The sequence below is a fragment of the Mugil cephalus genome, chromosome 5 (genome assembly GCF_022458985.1).
Source record: "Mugil cephalus isolate CIBA_MC_2020 chromosome 5, CIBA_Mcephalus_1.1, whole genome shotgun sequence".
In the NCBI taxonomy this organism is placed as follows: Eukaryota; Metazoa; Chordata; class Actinopteri; order Mugiliformes; family Mugilidae; genus Mugil; species Mugil cephalus.
The window spans coordinates 3,674,998-3,696,785 of NC_061774.1; the positions used below are offsets into that span (position 1 = coordinate 3,674,998).

General features: G+C 41.9%; 1 protein-coding gene and 1 long non-coding RNA gene across 9 annotated transcripts in view; one reads left to right on the forward strand and one right to left on the reverse strand.

The window, feature by feature from the left end:
- Positions 1 to 21,788, reverse strand: part of si:dkey-237h12.3 (teneurin-3) — a 152,820-nt gene that overhangs the window by 8,166 nt on the left and 122,866 nt on the right. For 6 of the 8 annotated variants that reach the window (XM_047584946.1, XM_047584951.1, XM_047584949.1 and 3 more), the window contains 7 exons: positions 21,228 to 21,495; positions 20,167 to 20,310; positions 11,204 to 11,453; positions 9,567 to 9,587; positions 7,293 to 7,525; positions 5,365 to 5,519; positions 1,198 to 2,081 (listed from right to left, as the gene is read on the reverse strand). In XM_047584946.1, coding sequence (XP_047440902.1) covers positions 1,198 to 2,081; positions 5,365 to 5,519; positions 7,293 to 7,525; positions 9,567 to 9,587; positions 11,204 to 11,453; positions 20,167 to 20,310; positions 21,228 to 21,495 — 1,955 coding nt within the window. The remainder of the gene's footprint in view (positions 1 to 1,197; positions 2,082 to 5,364; positions 5,520 to 7,292; positions 7,526 to 9,566; positions 9,588 to 11,203; positions 11,454 to 20,166; positions 20,311 to 21,227; positions 21,496 to 21,788) is intronic. The other 2 variants (XM_047584950.1, XM_047584947.1) reach the window with 1 other exon arrangement.
- On the forward strand, positions 3 to 11,196 carry LOC125007974. Its single transcript, XR_007112823.1, has 4 exons — positions 3 to 212; positions 5,393 to 5,532; positions 7,408 to 7,500; positions 9,834 to 11,196. It is a non-coding gene; the product is annotated as an uncharacterized LOC125007974 (long non-coding RNA).

The following is a 21,788-nucleotide window of genomic DNA, read 5'->3' on the forward strand; positions in this document are numbered from 1 at the left end:
AGAGCATCAGATGACAAACCATTGATATGTATGAGCGCCCTCAGTGCTACAGTGCATTCAATTATCATCTCTTTCACACTGGTTGAGTAAGACCATCGACTTTCTTGTAATTAAAATGTCACATTTTCCTTTTTGTATATGTTCAATTTTCAGAGCGGAAAGTGAAGGGGTGCCTGTTCAAACCCCAGGGAAAGTCCAAATATTTAATGTGGGTGAGTGACACATCTCATCAGCTATCAGTTTCATATAAAAAAAAATACCACAGACTTGTAATGAATTCAATTATTTGGATGATTGATGTGTCATTATAATCTCAACTGAATGCTTTGCTTTTTTAGTTATAGTCAGGATATCATTCATGGCATAATGTGACATGACAGCAAATTACACAAGGGAGAAAAATCCAATCACTGAGAGGCCATGCAACCAAAACAAAGTGTGGTAATGACAGAAAGCCCACATAGCTTGTTATCAAGAAATATAGTAGGTGTTTCTGTTCAACTTTACTTTTTTAACTTTATAACCACGTACTGTTATTAAACACAAAACACGTGGTTTAATCAAGTAAAAATAAAAGCAATGTAATACACTTTAAGGACATTGAGTTATTAAAGTCTAACTGGGCTACTTTAAAGATCTGAGGCAAATTTTATAATTAGGTTTCAATTAAGTGTGCACCCTAGAGCAGTTTTCAGGTAAGTACCAATTATAGAGTAAACTTACTGAAATGTGTGACTAGAAAAAAAGAGCATGCACAGGTTTAAACGCATGCAAGCACACACGTAGCACACATTTCCGTGCCTATAGCTCAACATCTGAGGTTTTTTAGTTTCAAATAAAAATGGTATAAATATTGGTGGTGTAGTTGCTGTTGAGCTCAAACTAAAAAAAAAAAAAACAAAACAAAAAAAACATTTAAAGCACCACACTGCCTATTCAGCAGAATAGAATGAGAAGCAGGGAATACTTTTCCTCTTACTAAACATAATGTATTTACCAGAATGCAAAGCACATTTGTTTACATAATTTGTGTTAGTATGCAAAAAGTAGGATGTGTGTTTTAATTTCGTTTTAATTTGCTATGGTTAGTTTCCAGATTGAGAAGGCCTTAACGAATTGCAACGTAAATCGATAGGACTTTGGCACCTGATATAAACATTTCCACACAATGATCCTGCCAATCTCCATTACACTTACTCGTAGAAAGTTGTCCAGCCAATCTCTGATGTCTTTGTCGCCAGCAGGCCATTATTACCGTGGTAAGTGAGAAGCACTAGCTCCTGACCCTGTGCTGTGAGAGTTTTCAGCCCACCATTGGTTCCCATTGTCAGCCAGATCACCTGGTTGTCAGGTGCGACGATACGCACCGGCATGCGATTAGGATCTCTACGGATTCTCAGAGTGTTGCCACTGCTATCAGTGACAGCTGTGATGTCGTTCTCGGTGCTGTAGCTGAATGTATATTTCAAGTCGCCAGTGAGCAGGCTTGCCGTGTGTTGGTGGGTACCATTGCTGTCAAACATATACAGCTCCTGGGCATCAGGGGAAGCCACCTCATATGTGCTGGCACTCGAAGTCAACGTTGGCCCGTTTCTAGAGATGGCCCGGATGCGGATGTTGCCTAGGTCTGCCACGTAGAGCGTTCCATCTGGAGCTGCCACTAAAGAAGATGGAGCATTGAGCCTTGCATCTTTGGCATAGCCGTCCCCTGTCTGGTAACAGTCGCAATTGGCATCATTCTTGCAGTCGCAGTCGGAGGGAGACCCGGCCAAATGTGTTATCTCACCATCCACAGAAACCTTCCGGATCCTGCTCATCTTTCTCTCATCTGTCTCTGCTATGTAGATGGCACCATGGTAAGATATGGCAATAGAAACAGCAGATTCAAGAGGGGTTAACTGCGCCCTTTGACCACCAGCCGTTCCTCGCTCCAGTCCAGCTAATGGGCAGTGAATAGGTCGGCCAGCTGCAATGCTCACTTGACCGTTCTCTGTAATGCGCAGCACTATATTGTTGTCCAGAACATAGAGTGAGTTGTCCATGGGGCTGACAGCTAGGTCTGTGGGCCACTCCAAAATTACCTAAAAAACAAGACATCACTGGATTAGCGCAACTAATGACAAGGCAGCCATGATTGAGAGGAAGCAGACGGAAAATTCCTTAAAAATTTGTATACTGACGCAAACTTTCAGACAGGCCGTTCCAGTACACATTTAAGGTGTTACACTCTCTTAGAAAATGTTGCATCAAGAATGAGAAAAAAAGAGCTAGAGAAAAGTACAAATCCTGACTTCTTTCTCACCTCCACAGAGCTATATGTGAATGACGATTATTGGCTTCAAAAAGTTACAAAAATGGTCAGATGCACCATTTCCTAATCCCACTTTGGAAATGTGTCGGGGGAAGGGCGTCTCTTAAGCTGTTCGACCATCTGACTAGCAAGTCTGATGGAGTAAACTGAAGATGAATTTTTGGGCCACATGCACACGTACATTGCGGCAAAGCAGATACCAGATTTACACAGTTGCCTGAGATCAGTAGGCAGAGAGAAACTTACAGTGTTGTAAGAGTATGCAGTTCAGGAAGTCATACGTGCATCTGCATTTTAGTCATGTAGCCGCCCTTCATATTCAGCACACAAAGACCCAGCCCTGCCTCCTTTGAAGCTTGCCTCGGTTTCACTAGCTTCAACTAGACCATGTATTTTTCCTAAAGATGTTGTTTTTGTTCATTCTAAACAGTTAAAATATGATTATTGGCATTTCGGTGGATATTCCACAACAAATGAGGTATACCAGCTACAGGGATCAAGAATGTGACATTTTAGTTGCAGAACAGTCACTTCTTTCATTAGTGTTCAAACACGGCAAATATTAGATGGCTTTAAAGGGCTGGGAGAAAAGGAAGAGTGAATATATATGTCAGAACCTAAGGGATATAACATTAGCTCATAGCTTCTTCTTGTGCTGATGCTTGCAATCCCTCACATCTCACATCTATGAATATAAAGAATTAGGACGATAGATACTGTAAGTCACTGGACAGAATAAAGTAATGTACGACCAGGTGCTACAACCCGAGACCGAATGTAGCACTGGGTAGTCAATTAAATAAAGCAAATAAAGCTGTCAATTTATTTATTTTCTAATCAAAAGAAACATTTTTCAAAACAGCACATTGAAAGCAATAGCAGGATTAACCACGTCTTGTACATAATAGGCACATGTTAGCCAAAGCTATAACGCTGGCCAAGTCAGCTTGTCAGAAATATGTCAGTGAATAAAAAAGCTTATTTGTACCAGCACAAATGACTGCTCTGGCCTGCAAACACATAACCGTGTCATCAAAACTGTCAAAACATATGATTTGTGCTTTTCCACAGGGTGATTAATAATAAAATGTGCTGCCTTTAAGGCTGCCACTAGTTAAACTGCGCTGAGCCATTTCTCCGAGCTTGGATGCCTGAGGATCACACAGCCCCGCCAAAACCATGCCTTTATTGGCTCGCACCAAATGACTTGGTTAATTAGCAAAAAGTGACAAGCTTAATCCTTTGTCTTCATGTTCTCTTATGTTCACCCCTTTCATGTTTGCCACCCACCCACACACATACACAAACACTGACTGCTTTCTCTTCTGTTTACACGTCCCTTTGTTGCCAAAAACACGCTTTAATTTTGTTCCACAGCTCTTATTTCTGTTGATGCATTCTATTATTTTCTAACCCCTTAATAGGACACAATTTGTGATAGCTGCTGTCAGGGTCATTTGGTTTTGACTGTTGTGGTCCTTCACTATCTACATTTGCAGTGTTTTGTTTGTAGCCACGTGCTGTTTCTTTTTTGTAAGCTGATCTGCATTAATACATTAAAAATCTAATTAAAATGTAAATTGGTTTGTTAAAAACGACAAAAAAAATGCGAGAGGTGGGAGAACCTGATCTCGCGGCAATTTCATTCTCAACAGCTAGAGACACTTTAGAATTCACTTTCTGTAGAAGGAGGATGTAGAGGATTGTGTGAACTCATCCATTTTCATACAATGAAAAAAAAAACCCTTCAGTATGTATTTTCCTTCATTATTCATCTTAGGTCAGATCTTAAAACTCAAAGGACCGCAATAGTGGTTAAGCACAAAAATCTGCACTTCTGCTCTGCAAGAAGGGTATTGTTATTCTTCAACCTTGTGCGTTAGGACTGGGTGCAGCTTTTATGTTGCTTCATTCGCAGGTAGATAGTAAATTTTGTTGAAGGAAGCCGGCCATTGTCACGTACTGTCAACGAAAAGGTTTTATGTGCAGCGAACCCGCTACTGGGTGCAGCTTCATTATCATGTACGGTGTAAGTGTCCTCCATCCGGCGAATTTCTAGTGGAACACTAAACACTAATTCAGCTCCAGCCACATCAAAACAAGCCCCCCAAACTGAGTAATTATTCTTCCCTCCATATCATCCGCCGTGACCTGAAAACTCATCTCTTCAGTAAACACTTCATGTCTCCACTTCCTACAAAATCACATCCTCCACCTAGCACATGCTTTCCTCCTGTGCTTTCAGAGAAATTCCTCTTCTCTTGTTGGGTCGAGAAAAAAAAAAATTTCTGCATCACTGTTGTTCCTTTGCCGAGCACTATGTTAGTATGGTTAGAGTTCTAGGAATCCGGGGTTTATTCCAGTAATGCCCCTGCGTATTGGGATAAGATCTCTTAAATGGATATTCTTTAGCTGACATTTGTTTGACCAGGAAATCTGCATCCAGATAAATCAGACGTCTCCTTTTAAGTGTGTCCTTGCTGAGATAGGCAGCAGCAACAATGTTACAGGCTAACAGCATCAAGCAGATAACACAACACAGCACAGAAGATCTGAATGAAACAAAAATTGGATTAAAAAAACATGAATAAAAAGTCATCATTTTAAAGATCACTCCGTGACAAAGTAGACACAAGCAAAGGGGACAATCCAAAGCCACCAGCACACATGATAAAGGTCTGATTTAATGTGACTGAATTAAACAAAAACATCCAGATATTAACGCACTACAAAATATTAGCAGTCAGAAGAGCGCATACAGTTTCTGCCGAAATTATTTAAATTCCCAGAAAGTGCCCGGTTTTTGCAATTTGAAATTTAATTGCAGAAGGTTCCGGGCAGAGCGAGCAGCATGTAAAGAAGCTCTTGTATGCGTGTGCATGTGTAGATATGCATATTGCACAGGGGAGTTACACAACAAGGCATGTCATTGATGAGTGACCAAACTGAAAGAGGGTTAGAGGGATGGGGGCTTTAAGGCGGCACTGAAACACACTCTGCGCGAGGCCACTGGCTTATGTTAACAGCTGTCCGGCTCTGCTGCATCAAGTCACCTGGTTGACGTCCATGCTGTTGTCACAGGTCAGGGGGCGAGCCGATGTCAAGTCATTGGAGCCGAGGAAAGTGGAGATGATGCCGTTCTGGTCCACCTTTCTGATTGTGGTGCCGTCGACGAAATAAATCAGCCCGTTCTTGTCCACGGCAATGCCTGTTGAAATAAGGTGAGAGTGAGAAAAAAAAAAAAGAAAAAGAGAGAGACCTGTGATAACGGGAAAACGCACAAGATAGGCTGCATCTCTGCTTGCATGACTCAGTGGACAGAACACGATGGATACATGTGTCAAGCTTGCCTTCCCATTATTCAGGTCACTGCAAAAAGCACAGCCATCAATAATTCAACGGCTGCTTTTCTGGTATTAAATAATTTCGCAGGCAGAAGTGGGAAAGGCTGTATTTATACGGTATATATATGCACTTGCCCTGTCTTGTAACCCGCCTGTCTAAAAAGGACCTCTGGAGGTGGGGGTGTCAATGAGTGCTGCTTTGAGGAGATTTTTGAAGTCTGCAGTCATCAACAATCTGCGCGCCATTTGCAAAAATAAATAAGCGAGGGAATGGAAATGACAGCTTTGGACAGTTTTAGATGAAAGAGGTGAACGACAGGCAGTTGCCTTGGTGACAAGTGTGGACTAAATTGTCCCAAAGATTGAGTGTCAGCTCAGACTCGTAAGTTGCAGCCAAGTCAGTGTGGAGCTGCAATAATCATTTGTCCCAAACTGGGAAAATACATTAACACTCCACGCCAGCCTCCACATCACTCTGTGTGTCACCGTGCTGCTTAATAGAGACCGGCACCTATGGGAATTCAGCCACACCTCACATGCACCGAGACCGTTTTTCATTCTCCACATTGTGTTTAACATGCTGCAGGTCTGGGTTCCAATTTCTGAGAGCTGCTGATCTCAGGAAGTTGCAAGGAAAGTGGATGATTGTTCTTTAGTTTTTTTTTTTTTTTTTTTGGGGGGGGGGATTAAAATGTTCCGAATATGCTACAACTTCACTTTTACCCTCAGAGTATTATTTCTTTCTTTCAATGAAGTCTTTAAAAGCTTCTGTGGAAGGTGAGTGGTTTGGTTTGACCTGTGGCTCAGTCCACACAAGATTGCTTTCTGCTGAAACATTGACGAGCTGAGGGAGCCCACGGTGAGTCCTTGGGAGCTGGCTATTTGACAGTCTGAGATTCTCAGACAGATGAAAAGTGTCACATTTGAGCAGAGTTCAGCAAACGTCTGAGAGGAGAAGAAAAAAAAAAGAAAGAAGCATCCATCTGCTGTTTCTTCTCTGGTCTCGGCTTCCACCCACTCCATCATTAGAGTCGCTCCCTCAGATTGCCTTCACTCAAGCCTTTATCACCCAGCTGAAGCTGAGCTATTGCACCTGGCATTCAGAGCGGGCAGCAACTAGCGCAAAACAATTCCTCCTAGCCTTTTCTTCCATGAGAATTTATGGAAAAGTGAGCAATTGTTCCACAGATGACACAAATGGCCGTGTGCTATTTGAATGTGGACAAAAGGTTGCGCCTAGCGAGGATCGACTTGTGCCTTGATAGCCTTTACTTCAAGCTTGAAAGGCCCGGAGAGTACTTTCCAGAGAACTCTTTGTGCAAAGTCTTGCATGATAATATTTTATGTTTACAGAAATATCCAGATATGCAAAATCTTTTATACTTCTTGGAACTTTTCCATCGGGAGCAGCAGTGCACAGAATTTACAAAGTGTTATTTCTTAGTAGACAGTCCAGCGTACTTTTAATTCAACACATAAACCACAAGGAAATTTCATTCATTAAAATCAGGAGTGGGCACAGAGCCCAAAGCACACATGAATTTTAAACTGGCAGTTGCCGCTCCTAAATGAGAAACCCATCATCGTGTTCCGCCCTTCCATTAGAGTACAACATCTTCATTAGTTTTAAATGATACCTTTGGGTCCGGTGAGGGGGGCCTCTGGAGCTTTGCCTCCATCGCCACAGTGGTTCTCATCAAAGGGCAGGCAGTGTTCTCCGGTCCCTGCTAACACCTCTGCGTTTGACTGCAGATCCTTGGTCCCGGTGAGTGTCTTCGGCCGGTAGATCCTCCGGGAGTTCGTGTCTGACACGTACAGCTGGCCAGTAACCGGATCAGTTGCCAGGTAATACCGGTGTGCCGGGTTGTTGCTGAGTCCAAGACAATAGCTCAGTTACGCACTGTGATTATCGACTGTGTTTTTCTTCAAAAAAAATCTTGCTTTTCATTTAACTGTGCTTATTTACCTTTAAAATATGATTTCATGCATCAGTCTCTCACAATACCTGAAACTACCTGTAAATCCTGACTGAGATCTAATTAAATGTAGTCTGATGTTCCCTCTAACAAAAAAGTGTTAAAAATATTAAGAGAGTGGATTCTTCCATGCTAGCATACATTGCTTTAGGGGAATGAAGTTAGCAAACTTGCTTGAGACTAATGTGATTATTAAATTGCATAAAGTTAATACCAACATTCAGTCACATAATACGCTAAATGTTATTTTCTAAAACACACACCACAAATTGCTAATTAAGCGTAACTTGTTTTTCCCTGTTGCGTTGCTGCTTAACAGACAAACCTTATCTTCAACTTAAAATTAGTAACAACATTCTCATGTGCATGGATAATGAACATAGGGGGAATAATGTCTGTTTTTAATGCCGTGAGAAACGGTGTGAAGAATTTCCATGGCGGGGGAAAAGGGCAGAGCCTTTGAGGATGAAAAAGTGGAAAACAGAGAAGCCTGAAGTGATGGAAGTCAAACAAAATTTAACAGGATATTCCACTGCGGTGGGGTTCCAGTATACAAAGCAGAAATGACGATTTGTGTGCCAGATCATTTCATTTGTTCTCACTCCCCTGTGGGGAGAAGCCTTTGGAAATAACAGAAATGACTGGAAAATGTTAACAAAGTGCAACAACTAATGGCATCTGGTTCTGCTTATTTGCTTTCTTTGAACCGTCACATAATGGATGTAGCTCTTATGGATCACAAAGCAAACATGGCAAAGATTAGGAATCAAAAGCATTTACCACACATGATTGACTGATATTTTATACTTAAAAAGGCCAATTAAATGATAATTTTGTGTGACGGTGGCATTTCGACAAACGTTTTATTTGAGATCTATTGAATTAAGGCGGAGTTAATGCATAGCAGGTGCTTAAGTATCATTAAAGAGCTCAAATCAGAGGCAGTTATCATAAAAAAAAATAGCGTGCTTTACTGTGCAGTCGTAAACATGGCTTCCCTGGTTGTGCTCCAGCTTAATGGGGCCTCACTCAATACTGGTTGGCTTTGCAAGTGTATAATGTGATGGCAAAATAAATGTGGCTATGAAACATCTTTGTAAAATGATAAAGATGGAGTCATAAAACCTGACGTCTAATAAGAGTTAATGCCCAAAATAACATTAAGTGACCCTTTCTTTTACAGTCATCCTGCAGTAAATGAGACACCTGCATGCTACAATAAATATTAACATTGTGAAGCTTCTTGCTGGTCTTTTATTTTACCTTACTTATAGCTTAGACGTTTTAATAGCAGAATTTCCGGTTTCTATCTTTAAATGTCATGGGACGTATGACATAAGGCAAATCTGAATTCCCGATGAACCACAATCATTGCTCCTTGACAGCGAGCTTAATAAAGTTGCTCCATTTTACACTCTGGACCACCTCTGGCTTTTGGGGTCAGGTTAATCCCTGGGACAACCTAATTGCCGCCAATGTGCATCTTCACTTGATGCGACACCCGCTTCCCTAATCATGAATACAAAGCAGTCGCGTAAGCCCCTCTGGATGAGAACATCTGCCAAACACTATTGCTGGAAATGTAATTACAAGCTTCACAATGATACTGTTTATTGCAGCACTCTGGTATTAGCCTGCGATACACGTAGACGTTAATTGTATACATTTCTTTTTGTTTTAACCTTTAATTTTGCACTTATACACGTTTTAAATTTGAAAAGGATTCCAATGAGTTTTACACTTCGTCAATAATCACACAATAATTCTGACAGTCGACGTGTTTAAATGTAATCAAGTCATAATTGGTCTGTTATAATTACACAAGGCAATCACTGACGCTAAATAAGACTGTAAAAGGGAGAGTTATTCATATTTATAAAGACGACATTGTACAGAGAGAATACAATGAAACATGCACTACAATAACACACCTACCTGTGTCTAAAGTCTTTATTTCTACGACAGGTACAGAGAGAGCAGGAAAAGAGGAAAAAGAATCAAGATAATGAAACTTATACATGTTGAAGGGGTGCTTTTCATTTTCAAGGTTGTTATTTTTTGTCACAGCAATGATTTATAGGCTCAACCTGATATTTTTTTTTGATGTTGCTACTTTTTTATGTTGTTCCTCAGTGAAACCAGGAGGAGTCAGCAAAGCCAGTGCTAAAAATTAATCTAAAAAGCCTCACTTTTCTCCCAGAGTCTGGCGAAGGAAAAATAATCGAACAGGTAAAAACTCAGAAAATCAAAGCAATCCCCTTGAAGAATCAACATGAGAGAAGGCGGCAGGCAGTGACAGTCCGATCGGCAGAAAGTGGAGAGGTGGGACCGTGGCGCCAAGTTCCAGCCCTCAGAGAGGAAAACATGTTCTCTTGTGTTGACAGAACCCTGTCCTACATTACTGCTGCTTTTCTCAGTCTGACCGCTCATATTGAAATATTGATTCTGCGCCACTTGCTACACTGACCACTGAAGCCAGAATCTAAATACAGATGTTATTCTAACAGCAGCTGAAAGACGTTCAGTGAATCCCACTCATGCAGCTTGATATATACCAAAACCTGGAACCGCTTGGGTCTTTGGATGATTGAAATATAACATAAAATAATTGAACAGTTAGTGTTTCCTCAGACAATAAAAACATAGTGTTTTTTTTTTTAATAAAATGATTTTATATCTGTATTACCATCTACTGTGAAGACAAACAAAATAAAATCCAGACTAAATTTCATAAAGCTAAAGCAAGTCCTAAATGTAGTTGTTTTGCTCCTCTTCTTGTGAACAGAGTAAAATAGTCATAAGAAGTCATAAACATTTTTTAAACAGATGATTTATCTAGTGAAGAGTTGCTGGTGATGCATGCTCCTTCTCTGCAGCTCCCTGCTTTCAGTCCACACACACTTTGAACCCAGTGCAGCTACATTTGCGGGTGAATACATTTTTTTCACCCGTTACAGATTTCTGCTGCACACTCTTCATCCTAATATGAACTTATAAAAACCTGATGTACAACAACCTGCCAACAGTGTGGTGACCTACGTTGCTTTTAAGGCAGTTTTCATATGTTCGTCATGTATGTGCCTCATGCAAGATGATGGCCCAATGTACATTTAATCAGCATCTGCCACTTTAAAATAAGCCAACTGGCCGAATCAGAGTCATTGCTGCGAGAAGCCAAGTTGGCATGAGGGCGTAAATCATCCCAATTACACGCTGAAGACAGGATGTCTTTCCTAATTATGGAGATGGATAGGGAAAAGATTTCATATTTCTATTGGTAAAGGGAAGATGTGTGCGACTGAAAGTCTGCCCAAACACCCATTTTAGTTTCCTCTCCCTTTACTCTCATGTTGCATTTTTGGAGTCAGTTTCAGTTATGTAGTTGTTGTTGTTTTTCTTTTTCTTTTTTTCATAAAAATCTGTTCAATACATATTTTTTTCTGTATAATTACAAATGAACTTACACTAAAATAATCACCTCTTGTTCTTTAATTTTGAGTTTTTATGTAAATCCCTCATAGAAATGAAAAGGTTAATCCATGAAAGGTGTGACAGCAAGGCCTCGGCCTTACCTAAGCTCCATGATACTTGTGACGTTGCCAGATGGGTAGATGCGACGGATGTAGTTGAAGTCTCCGACATACAAGCTCCCGTCGATGCCCCATGCCAGAGCCACCGGCGCCAACAGCTTGTTGCCTTGGGCCTGCCCGTTACAGCTGGGGCACGAGATGCTCCTGCGCCGTCCGTTCCCCATCACAGTGGAAATCACAGGCGGTTGGAGGGAGATGAACTGGTTCTCCCCGCTCCCTTTGTAAAGAATACCTGAAAAATGAAACAGCGCTCATTTGAAGGTGTGAAACCATGATTTTGTCACTGATGGTGGAGAGCTGGGCTCATTATCTGCGCTATATTTGAGCAGGATGCGTTCTGAGATGCACGAGAGGGAACAGACATCTGAGCGTAACGGACACACCAAACCTAAATCAAAGAACTGCTAGCAATGAATAGCACGTCACGGCACCTGTGGTTGGACCAAGACGTTGCACACATGCTTCAAGAAAGACAGGCCAGCTGGCACATATCTTCTTCATCTGCATAAGAGGAAATAACTCATCGTACTAGCAGGTGTCGATAGTCGTCATTCAAAAGGAGAAAGCAGAAGGGCTACTATTCGCTGTTAGAATAGGTAGCTAGGACGAGCTTCAAACTCTCCAGAATGACACAGTTGGTCTACAGTTCATTAACTCAAAATGATCATTTTGTTGTGAAAATATCTGTCTTTGAATGTTCAAATTAGACGAAGGAAAATGAGAAAAACAAACAAAAAAGAAGCCGTCTGGGTGCCCTTTGTACTTCTGTTTCTCTCGTGGTGCACTGGCTCGCTGAGCTGAGCAGCCAATCAGAGTTCTCTCTCTGACCGACGTGCTCCCCCACTGATTCAACATGTTTAATCAGTTGAAAAGCCGCAGACGGGAGTCCGACCTGTGCCAATGGTGGAGGGCACACCGCTACAACGAAGGGCCACAGAGGCTCACCGATGTCAGGCGCTGGCAAATGGCCAGTCGCTGGCTTTTAGACAGACCGAAATAAAATGGAAACACCGAGCAGTTCAAATAATTGATTTCACTCGTGCGTCTTTGTTTTAAGCACAGGACCAGCACTGAGAGGTGATTCGCTCGGTGTAAAGACTCATGTGCTGTATTTATTTCTCCAGCCCAACCAACTGATGACTCCTGCTCCGGGCTCCACACACAGACGTATCAGAGTGCATTTCAGAAGGGTAGATCAGCATTTTCTTGGCAGAGAGTAATTGAACATATTTTCTAAAATGATGCTCTCAACCGTAATCCCAAGTACTGTGGCTCCTTTGACCATCAGCCAGTCAGTTATATTTCAGAGGTGTGAAAGGCCTTTTGAGGACTCGTCCCTAATATGTTTTTCACACAACGTGAGAAATGATGGTTTACGGCCATGATTTAAATAGTGCAGGGAGCAGACGCGGCTCTGGGACAAACAGCTGACCATCAGCCAACTCAGCGCTATAGATGCGTTTCCTGGAAACCCTCCACAAGTGCATTTCATGTAAAATAATGCTCTTTTTAACTTGACAGGGAGCCTGTTCTCCCCAAGCCACAAAGAGGGAGTAAACATAAATACAGTGCCATGTAAGTGCCTTCTTCCAACAGTGCATTTCTCTGAAGACCCACCAAATTTGGTGAGTAACTACAGATTAATATTTTAACAAGAAGCAGATATAACTACATTTTTTGGGGGGGGGGGGATGTCGATATAGAGGGACTCTCTTCAAAGAGAAAAAAAAAAGCACATCAAAGGGAAGAAGTGCATGCTGGAAGCGCTTAATTATTCACATCCAGCAACTTGTGTGAATTCACACAGCCTCTGTCCTAATTAGTGGATCTATGACACCACTGAATGGCCACATAATGTCCTTCTCCCACACCGAAGGCCATCGTAACTCCCGATGTATGTGAAATCAAGCGTGCAGCCTTACCGCTTGTCCCTTCTCTGATTAGTTCCTTTCACTGATTTAATTGATTGAAGGGCGAATTCCAATGAAAGCACGGTCGGACGAGACTCTTGACAGGACGACCTGACCAATCCGTCTTTTGTATCCGAGAGCATTATACACGAGCCCCTAACAAAGACAAATAGGTCCGGGGGAATGCTTTATGTGTGACGCCATCAAACGGGCGACCTTGGGACTTTAATTGAACCGTGATCCATGCGTCGACTCACTGAATGAAACACACAGTGTGATGAAAACACTCAGCGAGCTGAAAGGTTGACTCCGCACCAGAGAAACATAGCTACAAAAAACAACCAAGCTGTGTAATCTGACTGGAATTCTAATGTACATTTGTGCGACATCTTCTCGCCATTCTGAGGAAAGACGGGGCCGTTGATAACGTCCAGCATGCCGTGCGGTGCGTGGGGCACGGATCGGTTGCAGCACTACAGCAGTCAAGTAGTTTGGCAGACGATGTGCTTTAAAGAAAAATAAATCAAAGGCTGAGGTCATTTTGACAAGGCACCGTGTTCCTCTCTGTTTACACTCCCATCACCGTACACTGCGCACACGAGCTTTACCATAGGCTATTAGACAGCATAATGTAATGGATTAAATACACTTCTCAATCATCGGCTAACCCCTGCCATCAGTCCACACTATTGACACTATACTTTTTCACTTTGATTTTCTCACACACACAACGGCAGCCGTCAGCTTAGAGTGAGAGCAGATTAAGGTTCTGCTTTCTTCCCTCAAGGACACTTGGTCATGACACATTACTGCTGATGATTGTTGCAAGGATCAAGCTACTGATGTCTCAGCTGGAGAGCTGTGCTGATGGGAATTTGGCTTCTGACTATCCAGAACCTCAGGGCTCAGAAAGGGACTCCAACAGCGTCCGGACTGAAATGGCTTTGAAGTCCATAAACGTGTATTCATAAATATTTTATGCTTTCTTTTTTCTTTCACTCTGCTCTATGTTTGGAAGAAAATTACAAAACTCTAAACAAACCTTCCCGGCGCTGTTATTATGTGAGAAAGCCGAAACACAATTTTGCAGTTTTGTTTTTTTTTTCTGCACAGGCTGAAACAAACTTGCGCTCCCTCGACAGATTTTGCAGAGGAGATTTCAAGTCAAAGTGCGGCTGCAGAATAGATCAGCCGTTAGGGATGTGTCTGCTCATTGATTAGTAAATGAATGTGTGGAGGCGTGTTTCAAATTTGTATAAAAGTTAGTGGAAGAGAGAAGTCGCTGTTTTTCTTGGCATGGTGTGAAAAATCTTTTTTAGAAACTATGAAAATCTGTTGTCTCTCTTGCTCCAAGTTCATTCCAATATCGTTCCATCCGGCAAACACATAGCCGTAATGCAATGTAAGTGCACGGCGTGCAGCATTTACCACATTACTAAACACTCAGACACATTAAACTCTAAGAGCAGCGTGCAATTTCTCGAATAATGGCACAAAGACGCTGAAAACAATACAAAATTGAAATGTGTAGAGAAAATAAATTACTGTGAATGAAATGTGCACAAAGCACGAAGGCCATTTTCTATCAAAAAAAATATAGTGGAAAATAGAAAACTAGAAGAGGAGTCATTACAGGAATATCTGAGCAAGATGCAGAAAATCATCTCCACAAACTCTGACTTTATATAGAAAAGATAATTCCTCTCAGCGCTCACAGTGCCAATCGGTTATCGACTGAACACTCCGTCTCTGTGGGCAATGGCAAATGTTTGAAGACTTCCTGTGTGGAAAGCACACACGAATAAAGCATAACCCATATCTGGGACCAAGCCTGCCTGTTCCCAAACGCAAGTTTGAGCTGAGAGACGAGGTCTGCAGCCAGACAGTTTAGAACCAGTGCAAAGGTTTTGTTCAGGGTGTTTGCTTTACAAACATGACATCATGTTGACAGGGAATGACAAGAAACTCTACCTTGGTCTCCATGTGGCATGTAAGCCTATGCAACGTAACTGGTCAATGCTGCTTGGACTACGAAAGGAAACCTGGAAACTCCCAGCACCAAAATCATGTCTGGGCCGTACAGGTGCTGCATATTCATAGGCAGATATCTGTTTACAGAGATGGAACTGTCTCAAACTGAATCAATTCCCTCGAATTATTACAGAAGATAATAATTAGTTTGATAAACGGCCAATTTGAATCGTGTAGTGGGAAAAGAAAGAAAGAAAGAAAAAAAAACACTTTAATACTAACATCACAGCTTCAAAGATGATTAATGGTACAAATGCAAGGCCGTGCCTCCGTACCTGATACAAAAAAAAAAAAAAACTGGAGCGCCCACAGCAATGTCACCTTGGTGACACATAGAGAGTGTAGAGATTGGTCGGGGAGGAGTGGGAATGTGTCTTAATTGCACCCTGTCCTTCTTTGTTCTCCTTTGCACTGTGTCATTCTGTGAGATACCACCCAGCCAGGCTCCCACTGATCCTGATGGAGGCTAAAAGTGGCCAGAAAACCTCACAGTGCTTCAAATGCAGCACATCCAAGAGCTGTACAGTAAGTACACTCAGAGATACCAAATACACCAAATTGCTAAAACTCTGGCTGTCTCCAGGAAGAATCAGAGTATGTTACACCAGATAGAGACAAGCCACAGCATATCCACTTGTAACAAAGAAAGGAGGGGCAGGAGGACATGACTAAAGCTCAGACACCAGCAATTTGCCTTATCTAGTTTGACAGGCTCTGGGGGGGAGGCCGAGAGAAGTTGAAGGCTTTTGCCAGAAACGATGAGAAAAAAAGTCCTCAGATGTTGGAAGTGGTGCAAAAATGAAGCAGGAGTCACAACAAAGAGCAATAGCAAATATTTGCAGCTAAACCACGGTGCATCTGCAGAGGACCACTGCTCGCTAACATGTTGGGTGAGGACATTAGTCAGGGTTTACAGCATTAAAGAATCAATACTGGAGCAGCAATGAAGGCAAACAGTGATATTTGGATTCATCTTCATGCCGGCCGAGGATATCGACTGCCTTCCTTGCCTAAAAACCCACGTGGGCCATAAATCTCAAATGTCAAAAAATGGCTGAATGCAAGACTGAATAATTCAGTTTGGATTGAGAAAATGCAAGGGAATAAAACCAGGTGTCTCCTCACAACCGCTGTAATAAAAATGAATGTGCGAGGGCAAAAAATAGATCTGATTACAGACAGGGTTTATACTTTGATGTGAACTCTGGATTAACTAGCCTGCCAAAGTTGCTAACAGAAATATTTCACCGTGATTCAGAGCACACTGTCTTTGGGGAGAAATAAAGGATTACAACATGAAACCCTTTGGCAAACTGATTGAGCTTCTTTCAAACGGAGGTAAACGAGACAGAACAACACTGGTTTGCTTAACTATTTTGGAACCATTTAATTTTAGACAGCCTTTGCCATGTATTTTTGGGGCGACGTTGTAATAGAACAAGTGAAGAGTGTGAAAAGGCCTTGGGGAGGCTGCAGCATTAACTGAATAAGAAAAAAAAATCTTGACACCATCTGGTTCTTGTTTTATTTCTGTCACCACTGTTTCCATGTACTAGAACAAGACTCCACAGCACATGATGATTCCTCATCCACGGCAACATCCGATTTCCTGATAAATTCAGATACACAGTTCAGCTCAATCTAAAGGATGCAGCGCACATTAGCATATCACACACCCTCAGCCTATCTGTTGATCACAAATGCACCTCACAGCGACTACAACTCCAACTGTGTTGCTGCCAGAGTGAAGGCTTTGGAGGTGGCTGTGCTATACTTTGAGACAGGTGGGATAAAACGCAATGCACCAGCAGCAGTCAGGCTAGAGGCCTATTTCAGTGTTCTTTTGCACACTTCACAAACTTCAGGTTCTGGATGGCTTGACAGATTGGGTTCGGCAATGGGCTCCTATGTCTATTCTTTTAATGTTTAACAAAGAAGCAGGACAAAGTAACATCAAGGATTGAACAAAGCCTCTCTGACATGTTTTCCACAAGCATCTCTGACAAAAGGCAGCTTGCGCAATCTCTGAGATGCAAGAAGACCGTTGTACGCGAACAATATATAGATGATATTATTGTGCAAACCCACTGAGTACTGTGGGATGAACAGTGTTGCCCCTGCCAAATGGAGGTGTGCATGGAAGATGCTATAAAAGCATATTCAGAAAGCAAGCAGAACAGACTTGTAGCAGCACGGCTCTTTAGAAGCACACCTCCTTCTGGTAGCCAAAATATCTGCTAACAAAAATAATCTCAGTGGTTTATTTAAAGTTTGGGTTGAAAAAGATTCGTACTTTTATGCCAGAGCCTTTGTATGGACGTTCCAGGACTCATGTTAACACCCCTGTAAAGGTAACTACAACACATCAGGGCGGTGGAGGTACCACACAGAGACCTCGAGAATTTCCTTTGGTCAGCTTATGCTGCATTTTTATGATGCAAATAGAGATTTAGAAAATACAGGAGGCGATTCAAATTCAGCATCAGAACCGTGGACACATACGAAAACCACAGACTGAGCCTTATTTGCAACTTCAGCCTCAGTACAGCTACTGGTGATGCTTTGCAGACGTTTGAGCATCGGCTGTTGCACTTGGATGACAATATGTAAAACCACATTTTCAAGCAATTCATTTGTCTATTGCACGTACACCGAATGCATCGGTGACATTGCCATTACTGACGCAAGCATTCATCATGAAGCAATACACACTAAACTGTTGAAGACTAGCCTGCTGCCTGATAACGCACAAAAAATAAATAGTTGTATGTATTTTCGCTATATTTTGAGGAGTTGGCTTCGTCGCAGCTTAAACAAAACGCTGCAAACAGGAGTGAGTCAGAAAAGCCGCCTGTGCTACCTGTTAGGTGAACAGCGCGACCTCTGAGTGAGTGTAGGTGTGCAACACAACTCTCTCTCACACAGCTCGGAGTGGAAGGCATACTAACTGCTTGATGATGTTTTCGTAGGGATTGTTTATACTGATACCTCCACCCACCCACCTGATGAGCACATAATGGTCATGTTAACATTACACAATGCAGCGCAAGAAGTGCGACTTTACACTTTCTGTCTCAGGCTCTGCTTTTAAAAATAATAATAAAAAAGTCACATTTAAAAGTTTGTTCGGAGGAACTGAGCTTATCTACTTTTCTTCAGCGCATTCTCCTCCCAAAATGTTTTTATTCATCTGATAATGGCTTACAGGAGGATGAGTATCAACAGTTACGTCTGCACAGAAACATGCTATACTGCATTTAAACGGCATTTACTATATATGCCTATACAGAAGTGTAAATGAAGCGAGACGGCAGACATGACCATGGGAGTATAGATTACAACAAATGTTCCGTCACACAGATATTGAACCAAACACTGTCCCATTTAAATGGTTTGAGGCTGTGATTCTACTAACGAACTCTAAAGTTTATTTTTCACATTAATAAAGGGAAAACTTATTACAAACATGTGCTTCCATTTTTCCTAAATATACTGTATTTTGGATTAGATTTGCATTTGCCAAACCGAGCTTTTACGCTAATATATGCAATTGTCCTTATTAAAAAAAAACTCTTGCACTGTTAAATACCCATATTTACATACTTCACAGACATTCCTCTCTCTGATCTCAAAACTGCACACATTACAAGACTTGAAATAATGGCACACGGCACTCTACGGGACACAGTTTAGATCCTGCATCGTGCCAGATCGGGGAGTGCTGAATGCACATACCCACACAGAGACTGTGGTGCAACAGCTTGCTGTAACTTCATAATACTTTGCAGTCGAAAAAAAAAAAAATGAAGCAGAAGGCTGAACGAGTGAAGATGAGAAAATGGTTGGGAGACACTTGGTTTAGCAAAACTGGAGGTGAAATTTTAATATCCATCAACAGTAGTTGCATGCCAGAAATGATGAGAAGCCGATACTCCCCCTTTCTTAGGAGAGCATCTCGATTTTAAATATCAAACACGTTTGATACTAATAGACTCAGCGGTGAGGTTTAAGATCCCTATGGATAAAATTATGCATCTCTCTCCTGATTGTCAGGAGGACTGAATCTGAGGATAAATTGCCTGATAAATTTCTGTAGTCTGAAACCAGCTTTAGGGCTATGAAAGTGAATCTTTGAATTTCATTTAAAAATGATTTGAATGCCCTCAAAAAAAAAAAAAAAAAAAGAAATGACAAAAAAATATATTCCTAGAAAAAACATTATTCATAAACTTCTATCTGACAGCAAGTAGATGTGAAACTAAGGATCGACCTCGGCTATTTTTGAGATGAAAGGGACACAAATTATGTTGGACAACTGGAACAACGTCTGAGAGCCGGAGTGGGTTTAATGTCAAAACAACAGTGTGGCGAACTGACAATGCTCACAACCCCGAGGCCCTGAGGCATACTTCTTATAATTGCAGTCATATTACCGCCTCCAATATACCGAAACCGTTTAATAGTGTACTGACTGAATCCTCCAGATTATTTAGTGTGACCTTGTGTAACTGCACCCAGCGGTGTATTTGCAGTATGTATGCTTGATAGTTTCATTATGTCTCTGCGCTGGTGTGACAAAGACAAACTTATGTCCATTGATTGTACTCGCCGATTAACGGGAATCTGATTGATGACAGAGCGAAAAATTAATTAAGTTTATTCAATTAATGCGAGGATTAAACATGACGGCTGTTCATCAAAAGCGTAAGCCTGCACGAGCAGCAAAATGCCGTCCTTATCCTAAAATAGCCAAGTGGTGTGGAATCATAGGGACCCTGCACCCCGGTGACTTACCCACTGATTTATTCAGTCATTACTGTGAATGATCGGCCCTTCAAAACTCTCCTCTATTATCTGCAGATGGGATGACCAACCATATTTCATTTTGATTCAAGTATTTATTGCAGTGATTCAGGGTGAGGACCGCCTGACTGTAACCCAAAGAGGCCGCCTGTTTCTGCGCCACAGTCACAAACATGTCCTGCATAGACGAGCAGCACTTACCATTCTGAATGTCCAGTATGTGGTGTTTGTCTAACATCCATCCTCCCATGTTGGCGGCGTCCAGTTCGTAGCCCTGTAGCACCGCCGTCCTCTTCTCCCAGAGCACCACATCAAGGCAGGACTCGTATTCGTATCCCACTGACACTGAAAGTAACGACAGCAGATGCCTATGGTGAGCGTGGCCGCAACCTCCTAACTCGTCACTTATAGCAGCAATGAGGCTTGCAGCATATACCACATTCGCTACACGTTGTGGGTGTCTTTTGTACTTGCCTGTACTACTGCCTCTTTGACTATGTAATTTACTCCAGCTGCGGTGATTTTAGAAGACCCGTGGGGGATTCCTTGTCTCACCGAGCATGTGGTCTCCTCTCATTTGTCTGTTTTATCTTGGGTAAACGCGAATAAAACAGAAATGGCGTGTAAAGTGATGTGAAGTATTTACGATAAAGGTTCAGATGGAACACTTTATAGTAAATATCACAAACGTGACACGAATGGGTCCTCTTCATAGCCAGGGTGTTTCTGCTGCACCGTGTAAATGGGAGTATTTTAATATGTCTTTCTAAATAAAATAGTTTAGCTCTAAAAATCTTAATTCAGGACACTGTTAAGGTGCATTATGTGCACCTTAATTATCATTACAAATTAAAGTATTCTGTTACACATGAGCAGGTCAAAATACTATTTTTTCAATGGGTAACGCTGGGACTATTGAGTCCTTGCTGAGTTTTTCTCCAGGCGACTGCCTCATATGCAATATTTTAGTCAGCGCACAGCTGCTGAAATATCATACATGCAAAACAAAGAAGTCAGCAGAAGAGCAATGGCCTTCAAAAATGCAGCAGTGCGGGATTTCAGGATTTCACACCACCTGCTACATCTTTATTGCGCACGGTAACAAAATCAGTCCCCCCGCTAAATAATCCTCAATTTAAAAAAGTAAAATCAATCTTCAAAAGTTCATCCAAGGTTCACCGCCTGAAGGCAGCGCGAGCATCTGCCAGTGAACCTGTGCTTACACAACATCTTCAGTCGGCAGCTTCACAGCAGGAACTCACCCACAGCCTCTGCCAGGCCGAAGACCTTCTGATTGTAGGCGTCTGTTTTATCCCAGATGAAGGTGTAGGAAAGGTCGGGGAAGGCTGGGAAAGACTTCTGGAACTGACGGCCCATGACGGCCACCATCAGGTGGACCTTCATCAGGCCAAAGGGGAGACGGTCCTGGGTCAGGAGCACCTTCAGAATAGGCTTGTAGCCAGCTGCCCTGGAGCTCAGGTAGACCAGGTTGAGGTCACTGCCGGGTATGGCCACTTGCTCATGAAGAACCTGTGATTTTAATTAGCTGTCAGACTGATGCCAAAAGCAGTGTGAGCTATAGACACAGTTAACAAAAGTAACAGCAGTGTGCATTTAATGACTTGAGAATGACTCTACATTCTATATAACACATACTATTCATGTAAGGTAATGTATTACAATATCATTTTGAAATATTGCATGTTGTATGTTAACCCGCAGGTTGCAACGAATCTTTGCTGCCGTGTAAAAGAAACTCTGCCTGCTGCTAGACATAGAGGTGAATCGTGTTAAGTACTGTGCAGCGCAGTCAAACATTATGA